At 36.4% G+C, this 13,176-nt stretch overlaps 1 protein-coding gene across 1 annotated transcript; it reads left to right on the forward strand.

Moving 5' to 3' along the window:
• The first annotated feature begins 87 nt into the window (after nt 1-87).
• Nucleotides 88-9,222, forward strand: LOC141776665 (solute carrier family 22 member 13-like). Its single transcript, XM_074650406.1, has 10 exons — nt 88-824; nt 913-1,016; nt 2,741-2,895; nt 3,278-3,446; nt 3,529-3,643; nt 6,148-6,242; nt 6,535-6,749; nt 6,842-6,950; nt 7,955-8,161; nt 8,282-9,222. The coding sequence occupies exons 1-10, from the start codon at nt 450-452 to the stop codon at nt 8,334-8,336; spliced, it is 1,599 nt and encodes a 532-aa protein (XP_074506507.1). The 5' UTR covers nt 88-449; the 3' UTR covers nt 8,337-9,222.
• The last annotated feature ends 3,954 nt before the right edge of the window (nt 9,223-13,176 follow it).

Genomic DNA, 13,176 nt, shown 5'->3' on the forward strand with positions numbered 1-13,176 from the left:
GGGTTAATGCTTTTTATTTTGCCAGATATGTTGCACACAACACATCGCAGATTTAATTTATAAGCATCTTAATTTGGATATCTAGGATGTCTGCATGTTACAATTAATACACATTTGTGATGGCAATGATTTCAGAGAAACATCTCCACCGCAAATGAGTCATCTTTTAAAGTAGACATCTCATAAATTTGCTAGCAATTAGTCACAGATGTGACGGCAACAGTCTGGAGTTTAGTTCAGGTTAAAACAAAAAGACACATGATGAGTAACATCACAATGCCTTCAGAGAATAATAAATCTCTAGTGTACGCCAGGTGTTCACAGTTGAATGAAATAATAAGTCATCGGTTTGCATATATAGTTCAATTTGGTTATACATTAATGGATATTATTATAAGCTGTGCTGCAGCCCTTTCCAACCAACACAAAGTGAAATAACTGACATCAACATGGCAGACTTTGGAGAGATCCTGAGGAACATTGGAGAATTTGGATTATTCCAGAAGCTCACTCTGATTGCGGTTTGCTTTCCAAATTTTGTTGAGTCTTTTGTCTTTGCAAGCTTTATTTTCATCCAGTCTGATCCAGAGCGACACTGTAAGACAGACTGGATCCTTCAGACCGACTCTAACCTGACCACAGAGGAGCAGCTGAACCTGACTCTGCCCCGGGAGGAGGACGGGACCTTCAGCAGGTGTCGGATGTTTGTCCCTGTGGACTGGGACATTAATGCCATCAGGGAGTACGGACTCAATGAGACCACAGGGTGCCAGAATGGATGGGAGTACTACAACCTGATGTATGAAGCCACCATAATCACTGATGTAAGTAATGAGTGTAGAAACTGGAGAAAATACCTTCATGAAATCCTTCATTCAGTAAATAATTGTTTTGTTTGTTCTTTCTTTACAGTTTGATCTCATTTGTGACAAAGCTATCTTGGTGCAGGTGATGCAAGCAGTGTTCATGGTCGGTGTTATTGTTGGCTCTGTCGTATTTGGACTTTTTGCTGATTCGTAAGTGTATTTTATGTAGTAAAATATTGTGTTTTTGATCTACGCCGTGAAGATAAAGAAATAATCTATAACGTCACACACAGCTCTAATGAATAAATATTGTGGAAGCAAATAGTATATGAATTTTAACAGCCACTGAATACTTAACATTGAAATTTAAACACCACTGAATTCATAGCATTGAAATAATTTGTTGCCAACAGTAACTAAATACTAGCAGGGTATCTGCATGTCTTGAAAAGTCATTGCATTTAGTTTCTTCACAAAAAGGTCTTAGATGGTATAAAAAGTCTTATAGTTTTTCTTATCAACTTTTTTTATTGTTTAATATGGTAACAAACAACCGCCACCCCTGGCGGCACCCCAATCAACATTAAAAGTCTTAAATTTAATTAACAAAAGTCTTAAATATTGCGTCTTGTCTGCCATAGGACGTAATGTTAGTTATAAATTGTTTTTTGAATGTGATTGCAGGCTGTCGGGAAACGATAAACACCTATAAACTACAGTTTCCGTCAGCACCATCAGACCTGTAGCAAACACTTTAACTGCAGCTCGCGGCAGTAGCAAGGGAGCTTGATTTTATTTGTCAATTTTTTAAGACTTAAATGCTTTTCAACTGATTTTCATGCATTTCTTGCTGCTTATCCAGATCCAATTAATTTAATGAATTGTATCATTAGGAATAATTGTTATAAAATACTGAAAAATGTGCCATATAATGATATAATAAGAAATAATTCTATGCCATATTCCGACTGGCTTTCCATCATACTTTGGCCGGTATGATCGTAAAACGGGTATTAAACTGCGCTTATGTGGCATTTAAAAATGGTAAATGGACTTGCATTTATATAACGCTTTTCTAGTCTTCCGACCACTCAAAGCACTTTACACTACATGTCAGTATTCACCCATTCATACACTGATGGCAGAGGCTACTAAGGTGCCAACTTTGCCCATCAGGATCTAATCTAAATACTCATTCACACATATGCCTGCAGGAGCAATTTGGGGTTAAGTCTTGCTCAAGGACAAATCAACATGTGACCTGGAGCAGCCGGGGATCGAACCACCGACCTTCCGATTGGTGGACACATTGTGGCTCTACACTCTGAGCCACAGCCGCCTCATAAAAAAACTCATAAAAAGTCTTAAATTTAACTTAGTGAACCATGCAGAAACCCCAACTAAACACGTAATGATCTAAACTAAATGTATTTCTTTTAAATCAATAACTATAACTATTGTGGGGACCAGCGCTTGTAGTCCCAGGTCAGGTGGGAGGTGAGTATCTCCGACGTAGCTGTGAAGGTGTACAAAGATCTTTTGGCTGTGCGAGTCCATTTTTTGTCTCCACAATGTGATGAATACCAAGTACATGAACACAAATACACACAAACAAACCTAAAAATATAGACCGTATATACCAGGAGTTGTTAAGGCTGTTGTGTTGAATTAATTTAGTGCATATAAAGCTGCGGCCAATTCTAGTGTTCATTCATATTCCCCATGTGTTCATATTAAATCCCTATTGTTCACTAAATAAACCTTCCATTTAGTAGATTAAATTACGTGCTTATTAATTGGAGCATATGGTTATAGCTATTTCTGTCTTTTTCTTCATTAGCACCATTAACTGTTTTATTTCTCTGTGTTGACCATAACAGAAGCTGGTCTTTTTTTCTATACCGTATCATTTTGTTCATCTCTTTCTGTTGCAGGTTTGGTCGCAAACGAGCAACTCAAATTACACTAGTTATATTGTTAACATTTACTGTAACAACAGCACTATGCCCCAATGTCTACTTATACTTAGCATCCCAGTTCATGGTGGGAGTTGGAGGCGGAGGCTATCGAATCAACTCTGTCATACTGGGTATGTATTGTATACAGGTAAAATTATGTATTATGTGTGGCATCAATTTTTTATCAGAAACTTCAGGTTATCCAAATCAAACTAACATGGGACTACAGACAATACACATAATAAAGACATTGGCATAACAACAAATTGATAGCAATGATATTATTGTTTGAAGTTTTTGCAAATATTGATGATACAAAGTGATCGACAGGTTTATATATGTATAACAAAAGATATAACAGACCACCAATTGGTTAGTTAATGTTAAAAATGTGTATATCATTATAGCATAATTCCAATCATTCTTATGGCATATGTTTGTTGAAAAATAAAACAATCCAAGCAAAAAACTGGTAACTTAAAAATATTAAATTGTATATTTCCCTGATTGCAGCCACTGAGTGGATCGGACCGTCCAAAAGATCATGGGGATCATGTGCGCCTACGCTATTTGGAGCAGTTGGACAGTGCGCCCTCGCTGGTTTGATCTACGCCATCCGGCACTGGAGAGTGGCTCAACTGATCGCAGCAGCTCCAGCTGCAGTGGCTGCTCTCTACATATGGTGTGCATTAACCATTTTTCCATTGTTTCATTTGGAATTTATAGACTATTTGAACGGTCACTGTCACGGTTGTTTCTATCAGGTTTATTCCAGAGTCAGCCAGATGGTTGTTAAGCAGAGGAAGAACAGAAGAGGCTAAACAGCTGATTGTCAAGGCTGCGGCCATCAACAAACGCACTGTTCCAGACTCTCTGTTGGTAGAGGTACTGAAACTTAAAGCTGCCACATATAACATGTGAAGCATCAGTTTTTCTACCAGATTGGTATGACACATGTATAATAACTGAAAACAAATGATATTGCTTGTTAATCAACCAAGCGGGAACATGATTAGATGCAGTCACTCGACAGACACTCAGACAATGTCCTTGGTTTCACCGTCCAGGGCCTCATGTGTAAAGTTTACTGAAAGAGTGCAGCCATTTTCAAAATGGCAGTACAACATGCAGCATTTCTGTGACATAAATATGACAAGAACAAGGCAAAAGTGAGCATCACATACCCCAGCTCACTGCATGACCCCTACTAAAGTAGGGCCAAAGGTTTTGCACTTTTGGAACTAATGGAATTAATGGGCATTAACTAATTAACTAATGGGCACCCTGGACTTCTAACCACCAAAGGCACAACTAAACCACACTGTCAACCATCATACCAAATTTGAAGTTCCTAAGTTAAATACTTTCCGAGTTCTACTCCGGAAACGAAATTGAAGTTGGAAAAATCCCAGTTTTTGGCCAAATTTAAAAAATGTTGGGCACCCTGGACTTCTAAACCACAAAAGGCACAACTAGACCACACCGTCAACCATCATACCAAATTAGAAGTTCCTAATGTGAAATAGTTTCCAAGTAGTACTCCGGAAACTAAGGACACGCGGCGCGCTATATACCCCCGACTACATTGTCGCGGGGGTATAATAACAGTAACTTTGTTAAAAATCATTTAACGATATAACTTTAATAGTTAAAATCACCAACGTTGGGTTCTTCATCTAATGAACATGTGGTCCTTTCCGCAAAAGACTCCACTCTGTTCTTTTTCCATGTTCAGTTGAGTTACTGACTGATCGCCAGACCAGTGATGATTTTACATGCTATCTACGAGTGTTACTACATCGTTTTTATACCCCGGCGACAACGTAGTCGTAGTCGGGGGGTATATAGCGCTTGTTGAGCCTGGAAATCTCAAGCCTTGGGCCTGGAACGGCTGAGACCCCAGTTCAATGTTCTTCAATGTTCAATTTTAAAGGTGTCAGAAAGTCAACACAGGTTACTCAAATGAATCTCTTAATGCTGTACAAGTATGGTGCAAGAAGCAGAGTTTTATTGTGTTTCAAATCCGCAGACAAAAACACAACCAAACCTGAGCCGTTCCGGACGCAACTGTTCGCGGGCTCCACATCACAACCCTATATACTAAATCAAAGAACTTATCCCACCTCTCCTGCCATATATCTTCGTATCCTCCATTTGTACTGGTCTCTGTCAAAATATCCACTAATCAACATATACTATACATATGCTCTAGGAGCCTCCCCGACATCCATTATGTCAGAGACAGATTCCCTGTTTTGGGCCCTTTCAGTGGCAACCTTGTCCACGCAGCTGCGAGGTGATTTGGAGTTCGTTTGCATTACATCACTTAGAGCTGTGAGTTACAGCATTGGGGGTCTAATAAAAATACAGTAGCACTGTGATTGTATGCTGTTTCAGTAATGAACACAGGGTTATAGGATTAATACTTTTATCATTGTTTATCACATTTTATATAGTTAAAAAGGGATTACTTCTACACGCTCCGCGTGTCCATCCTTCAGTGTGTTCGTGTGTCACACTTTTGTTGCCGGAGCAGAACTCGGAAACTATTTAACTTAGGAACTTCAAATTTGGTATGATGGTTGACGGCGTGGTTTAGTTGTATCTTTTGGGGGTTAGAAGTCCAGGGTGCCCCCAAAATCTTTGAAATTCTGGCCAAAAAATTCGATTTTTTCGACTGCAATTGCGTTTCCGGAGTAGAACTCGAAAACTCTTTCACTTATTTTTTTCTGAATCTCTGCTGAGCGACAGAGAAACCAATCATAATTGTGAATTCCGCCTACAGAGGTTGATTGACAAGCAAGTGTCTTCCTGAAATAAATAAAAGAGGCCTTTGCAGGAGAATAAAACTCAGCCATAAATTAGATACTCATGATTCATGAAATAATGTAGAATAGAGTTGGAATGAGTTTTAAAATAATTGATAACTGGATACTGATTTATTTGGATATATATATATTTCATTACTTATTAATTTATTTCATTGGCTGCTTATTATTAAAATTTAGTTTCTATTTCTTAATTTGATATTGATTTATTTAATTTATTTTTAATATATTCAATCACTTTTTTATTCATTTCATTGTCTTTTAATGTGTATTTTATTAATATAACTATAGTGATACAATTATATGTAATCGTATCACTATATTATGTATAACATAGTCATACTAATAATTATAGTCATACTAGTCTTCGATAGTCATACTGTTTTCCGTATGACAAATGATTTATACCGAAATACCTATTGCTATTAGTTTGAGGTTGCATCTTAATTTGGCCAGAGTTTCAAGTATGAATTACCTCATATTGAAAAGTATACATCCTGTATGTGTGTAGTTGACACATTTTCAATGTTACAATAAATCATATTTCTGCCACAGATTTCAATCAAAGATGCGGTGAAGAAAGGAGGTATAAACATTATTTTCAGATCGCCTCTGCTGACCAGATATTTATTCATCGTAGCATTGGGATGGTAAGTTCTAAAACATCTTTACTAAGTACTTAATAACAGTGAGATGGATAATATATTAAACATTAAAATGATTACAGTTCTGTATTACTACTGAACATTATATATATTATAACCTTTAGTCATTTTATAGTAGCAGACATTCATCATGTTCACATAGCAAAGGTGGTTATTGGATGATAATTTACTGTAAATAAATTACCACAAATCTGGAACAATGAAGCAACTGTTCAGAAAACATTGTACATGTGTCGTGAATCTTAAATATAATGCAGGACATCTTCTGTTTTTTAAGGTTTTCATTGTGCATCGCCTTCCTCGCCTTGTATTTGAATATGGGAACCTTCGGCTTGGACATCTTCTTGACTCAGTTCGTGTTTGGCTTTAGTGAAATACCATCTATTTTCCTCGCCATATGGCTGTTGGAGGTTTTGGGGAGAAGAATATTATTCATATCAACACTTCTGATAGGAGGTCTCTCTTGCATATTGATCCTAGCTGTTCCTCAAGGTAAACCATTTGGTTTGCAAAATGACGATTTCATGCTTACGTCCTTGTTTGTCAAGTTTAATAGATTATTTTTTTTTTTGTATGTTTTTTAGGATATTCCATCGCTGTGACATCTTTAGCTGTCATAGCTCGTTTTTTCCTGATCTGGGCTGGTTCTATATGCATCATCTTTATACAGGAGTTGTTTCCAACATCTGTTAGGTTCGTGTTCACAGTTTATTTTCAGCCTCCTGTCTTTTTGTGCACACTTTCCAAACCAGGGTGAAGCAGCATTAAAAAAATACAGTAAATTACTTGGTAACACTTTATAAAAAAACATCATTTATAAATGGTAAATTGACATTTAATTAAACCTTAGTTATTTTACTGTCACCAAACAATGAAATGATAATAAATCATGACTAATTATGAGTAGTGTTATAATTTATGTTATTTTATCAGTAGTTTGTGTAATATGTAATATGTAATATGATATATTTACTTTATAAATGAGATATTGTATCATAGCTGACAATTACATTCTGATTACATTATTAAAGAATTTATTGTTTCACACATTATACATTTTATATACTATATTAAGTATTTGTTAATGACTACCAAATGATTTGTAAACCTTTAAGAAATGGTTTGTAAAACATCTATAAATAAGATGGATGGACCAAGTATTAACTATCTAAATAATGTTTATAGATGCTTTACAAAGTATTTATTAACCATCTAACAAGGTATTATAATCATCAGTTGCAACTTTATAATAGCCATCCAAATAATGTTTATAGATGTTTTACAAAAAATTTCATAAAAGGCTTACAAATCGTTTCATAATCATTAACAAATACTTAATATAGCATATAAAATGTTATGTGTGCAACAATAAACTGTTTACATAAATTATAGCATTACTAATAATTATAATATAATTATAATTTCAGGGTTTGTTAACAGTAAAATAACTATTTTCTAAATTTTAATTAACTATCAATTTACTATTTATAAATGATGGTTATTATAAAGAGTTACCAATGACTTTATTAACCTGTCTTGACAAATTAGACATTAAGTACTGGAAGGTTAAAACATTAAAAGTATATTTTGTATGTTTTTTCTAGTGTGTGTTTAAACCAACTCAGAGTTGCCAAATGTGCTATTTGACCAATTTGTGGAAGTGTTATAACTGTTGTATAACCCCCCCCCCCTTTCAGGCAAACAGCCACAGCTTTCGGAGCTATGGCAGCGAGAGCAGGTGGAGCACTGGCTCCACTGCTCAACATGTTGGCCGTGTACCACTGGTCCATACCCACCGCAGTCTTCAGCAGCCTTATACTGATCAGTGGAGCTCTCGGCTTCCTGCTTCCTGAGACCAGGAGCAAAGAGCTTCCCGAGTCAGCGGATGAGGCCAAGAACTACAGGTGACTGTCGCAAATATGTTCCATCATTATTATCATTAGACAAGTCGATATCTCTTATTTCCCTCATTTCATTGGGGATAACTCGTAGTTGTGCGTCTGTTTCTGTCTTGTGTTTTTCAGAAATGTTACCTCCACGAGAACAGAAGGTCTCAACCAAGAATCAACCAAGTTCTAGACGTGTGTCTGATGGTTTATTCTTTATAACTGAGTAATGCATTGGCACAACACACCTGTGTGTCGTGCCAAAAAGTTACTTTGACCCCAGTTACTTCCAACCCTGACTGTGCAAACATGATTATTTGCACAATACTGAGGGTACTATGATCAACACCAGTTGTCCTTAACTGAACTATACGTTACGAACATGTGTTTTATGCCACGGACTTTATCTTTTCTTCACATGTAGGCTATAATCAGTAGCAACAGACTATATGGTAGCCTGTAACTAGAACTACAAAAATCTCCAAAGGTCAATCTACTCAAGCACCAATCAAATATAGGTTGATACTGTTGTTAGCAAGGTGACATTTATCAGGTCATATCAAACTTTCAAAACACACGGCTCTATGAAAACCTTTTTACCTTTTTTAACTATATTGAGAAAATACAAAATAACGGTCAAGATGTGTTTTAGGCTCATAAGAATTCAACATCTTTGGAAAATGAGGGCAAAGTTTTCAGATCACAGGTTAATGCTTGTATTGTTGCACCCAACACATCAAAGATTTAATTCATAAGCATCAGAATTTGGATATCTAGGATGTCTCCATGTTACAGTTTCTACACATTAGTGATGGCAATTATTTCAGAGACTTTGAGTCGTCTTTTAAAGTAGACATTTCATAAAATTGCTAGCAATGAGTCAAACATGTGGAGGTAACAGTCTGGAGTTTAATTCAGGTGAAAACAAAAAGACACATGATGAGTAACATATTCACCACAATGCCTTTAGTGAATAATAAAGCTCTAGTGCACGTCAGGTCTTCACCAGTTGTAAGTATATTGTAAATTGTACACAATTGTTTGTTTTTTTCAAAAAGTACATTAAACAAATTTACCTTTATAAAGTGTTATTATTTCCAAGTTCTTTGTTATACACTATTAGTATGCTTTATCAAATTATACTTTAATGTCACTTCATTAGAAGTGCATTTAAGTATATTTATAAAATTTCACTTTAATGTAAATTAATTTTAAGCTGTATTACAGCGTACTTTTAAAAAGTAAATACTAAAAATACTAAATTGCAAATACTTATAGTAGTAATTTAGTTTAGTTGTAAAATTCATTATGCTACAAGTGTATTATAGTATACTTACATGAGTATAACTTATAAGTTAACTTCAAATACATGTAGGCTACTTAATCTCAAATACTTATAGTAGTATTTTAGTATATGTATAATAAGTGTACTTTATTTGCATGCTTGGATATCATATTATTAGTACACTTCTAGAATGTTTACTTTAATTAAGGTGCACTTAAATATAACTAGTATGCTTTAAAAAAAACAAAAAAAAACATATCATATCTATTATTACCTTCATGTGTCTGTGATCTGTTTTTAGTCTTTGTTTGGTTATTGATGTCCAATAAGTTGGACTTGTTTGACTGTGCTCGTGGCATATTTGAATAATTATTGTTGACTAGCTCCAACGACGAGCTCCCAGATAAGAAGAAGAAGTTTCAATAAAGGGTGAGAGAGTCCAGACGAGAAGGATACTCGGAACAAATGGAGATAAGGTGTGGGAAACTCAGAGAGGGTTAATAGATTTCTGAACAGAATTTTTTTTTTTTCTATATTTTCCTTTATTTATTTATTATTTTTTTATTTTTTTATTACAGACTAATGTAAACAAATACCTGCTCTGCACACTCTTGTCAGGTAGATTAGTGGTATGCACCTAAAAGTTGGTATGAAATCTGCCAAAAAAAGGTTCCCACATCCAATCACTGTGCTTGTCAATGCGGTTATAGCTAGAAAGGATCTGTCTAATGTAAATATGACGTCACGTTCTCGTTGTAAAATCTGAGCAATTTACTACAACTTCCGTGTCCGTCACGTGATGCCATTGGGCCCAAAAAGACTTTTCCCCATAGACTTACATTGGGAAAGAGACGTCTGTAACTCAGCGGCTAATTTTTCAACAAAAAAACGTCTTATAGCAATAATAGGCCTGCATTATCAAGGTCCCATATCGTGCTCATTTTCAGGTTCATATTTGTATTTTATGTTTCTACTAGAACATGTTTACATGCTGTAATGTTAAAAATATATATCATATAGTCTGCCTGAATATACCTGTATTTACTCTCTGTCTGAAACACTCCGTTTTAGTACATTTCAATGGAATTACGTTGCTAGGCAACAGCCTGGGTCCATGTTTACTTCCTGTCAGCTGATGTCATTCACATACACTGCAGCGGGAAATAAACTGGGTCACATTTAGAAGGCTTACCTTCAAAACTGTGAAATGGTCTAAATATTGTAGATTTGTGACATCACAAATGGACAAATATCCTGACAGCTTGTTTCAAAAGCACAGTTTCTGAATACGGGCTGTGTGTATTTATCTGTGGATTGAGTGTGTTGATACTTTCACAGTATTTATACAGCAGTTAAACCTACTTTATTAAATAAAAGACATGGAAATCTCACTTTTTACTATATGGGACCTTTAAGGTAAATGGCATTACTACAAGTTACTCACTTGGATAAATTTGATTATTTATTCACATATCAAGCTAACGTTAAGTTTAAAACAGAGTTATAACGGTTTATGGTTAAAACCATTAGCAACCTGTCACAGGATACTGCACTAATGACTAGTGGCTATTACGCTAAATTTGAATTACAGTGGCAAGCTAAGGTAGCCCACTAATTAACCCTAAGACACCCGACCGACTTTACTGTCTTTCAGAGGCTTCAGAGCAGGTATCACTGTAAAGCTGAGACTCTTGTGGATCCAATGAGCCCAACTGTATTCATGTGTGATGATGTTAGTCCCCATAGAGGCCATTTCATTGTAGTGAGACCATTTGAAACTTGACATCACTGTATAAAATGACCTGTGGTGACCTCTAGGATAATCACAGCCTCATGCAACTTTACAGCCACAAACTAGAGACCTAGAGCATTCAGAGGATGGATGGCTTTCCTAGGTATATTAACAATAAGGGGGTTTCTGAGCAGTTTACACAACAGAAGTGATCGCCATCCAATCGCCGAAAAATGAAATTCCTGCAGAAATCTCCAAATGTCAAAAGTTTTTTCAACGAAATCACAGCATGGCTTTTTCTATGGTGTTCCTCAAGGTCTTGGTGTCCTAATGTGGTATTTTGGAGGTTTTATCGATCATTTTTATTAATTCTCGAGTTGTAAAAAACGGTTAAATTTAGCACCAAATCTGTGTAACAAATGGTATCAACCCAAAAATTGCAGCAACAACTTATGAGACATAATAGAGCATGGGGGGGATCATCATATACTTCTATAATCATGTTCTAAACCCTTACACACTTTTACAATTAATTTTAAATAATTAATTAATCTGTTTATTTCTGATTTATGACTAGAACAACTTGTCACACAGTGCTGAGCTGCATCTCAAATTGATCTTCATGTTCCCAGCTTTCAGATGATGTTCACCACTTCTATGTGACATCTGCTGTTGACCTGCTATCTCCCCCTAAAGACCCCTTATAAAAAAGACAAAAAGGGGTCTCAGAGGGTTAACTTACCTGCACATGCTTGCTCAGATTGGATGCTCCCTTTTCAGGCCACTATCTCAACATTTCCTGGCAAACACAGTTGGCAATGACATAGCTTTGAAAGGTTTTTCGACTTGAAGGTGAAATGCTTCTGTAATTTGTTGGATTTATTATGTACAAAAGTGTGTACAATGACCTGCAATAACCTGATTGTTGGATTTGTTGTGCATGAAGTGTTTGCGAGGACAGGGAGGATGTACGTTCTGTTCTTTTGCAAGGTCAAGGAGAGAAGATATGCAGCAAAAACATCACGTGCCATAACTCATGAATATTAATATTGTGTAAACCATAAAACGCTGGATCAGGGATAGCTCGGGGTTCAGACTTCACAAACTGACCCATGCACTGTATGTTGTCAGGGACACGTAGACTGGATCCAGATATCTGTATACTCTTTTATTTTACTTATGCAACATTGATTGTTCGGAATAAATTGTATTATTATGCTTTAACCCGTCTGTTTGGAAAATCTCTTTGTCATACAAGATTAACCAGCACGTAACTGGGCCTTGACCTCTTGGAGGTAGAAGGCCAGTTCCTTCAATTGGTGACCCCGACGTGATCTTCGGCATTGAGAAGCGTGTCCAAGGGACGGACAGACCGGCGAGAGAGAGAAAGGGATCCCTGAAATCTTAAAGGTGAGCAGAACCTGTTGTATCGAACTCTGCATATTGGCTTACTCTAAATTATCTCTCTTGTCGTGCTGAATCTCCTTTGTAGTGATAGATGTTGCAGAAGTAAAGACTTTTAGTAAAAACTGGAAGGAGGAAAAGCTGCCCTTTAGTGAAGCTTAAAGGATTAAAGCTGCCCTTTTAGTGAAACTGAAAGGAGGAAAGCTGCCCCTTTGGTAAAACTGAAGGGAGGAAAGCTGCCCTTTTGGTGGAACTGAAAGGAGGAAAGCTGCCCTCTTGGTGGAACTGAAAGGAGGAAAGCTGCCCTTTTGGTAACAACTGGAAGGATTAAAGCTGCCCTTTTAGTAGCGTGTAAAACTATAAGGATTAAAGCTGCCCTTTTAGTGAAAACTAGGAGGAGGAAAGCTGCCCTTTTAGTAGCGTGTAAAACTAAGAGGAGGAAAGCTGCCCTTTTGGTAACAACTGGAAGGATTAAAGCTGCCCTTTTAGTAGCGTGTAAAACTATAAGGATTAAAGCTGCCCTTTTAGTGAAAACTAGGAGGAGGAAAGCTGCCCTTTTAGTAGCGTGTAAAACTAAGAGGAGGAAAGCTGCCCTTTTAGTGGCGTATAAAA

This window comes from Sebastes fasciatus, chromosome 11, assembly GCF_043250625.1.
Source record: "Sebastes fasciatus isolate fSebFas1 chromosome 11, fSebFas1.pri, whole genome shotgun sequence".
In the NCBI taxonomy this organism is placed as follows: domain Eukaryota; kingdom Metazoa; phylum Chordata; class Actinopteri; order Perciformes; family Sebastidae; genus Sebastes; species Sebastes fasciatus.

Excerpts from the sequence above, each read along its gene's own strand:
- LOC141776665 (XM_074650406.1), top strand. The coding sequence starts at position 450 with ATGGCAGACTTTGGAGAGATCCTGAGGAACATTGGAGAATTTGGATTA. Across the intron at positions 825-912 it reads AAGCCACCATAATCACTGAT|TTTGATCTCATTTGTGACAA; the intron begins GTAAGTAATGAG and ends CTTTCTTTACAG. Across the intron at positions 1,017-2,740 it reads TTTGGACTTTTTGCTGATTC|GTTTGGTCGCAAACGAGCAA; the intron begins GTAAGTGTATTT and ends TTTCTGTTGCAG.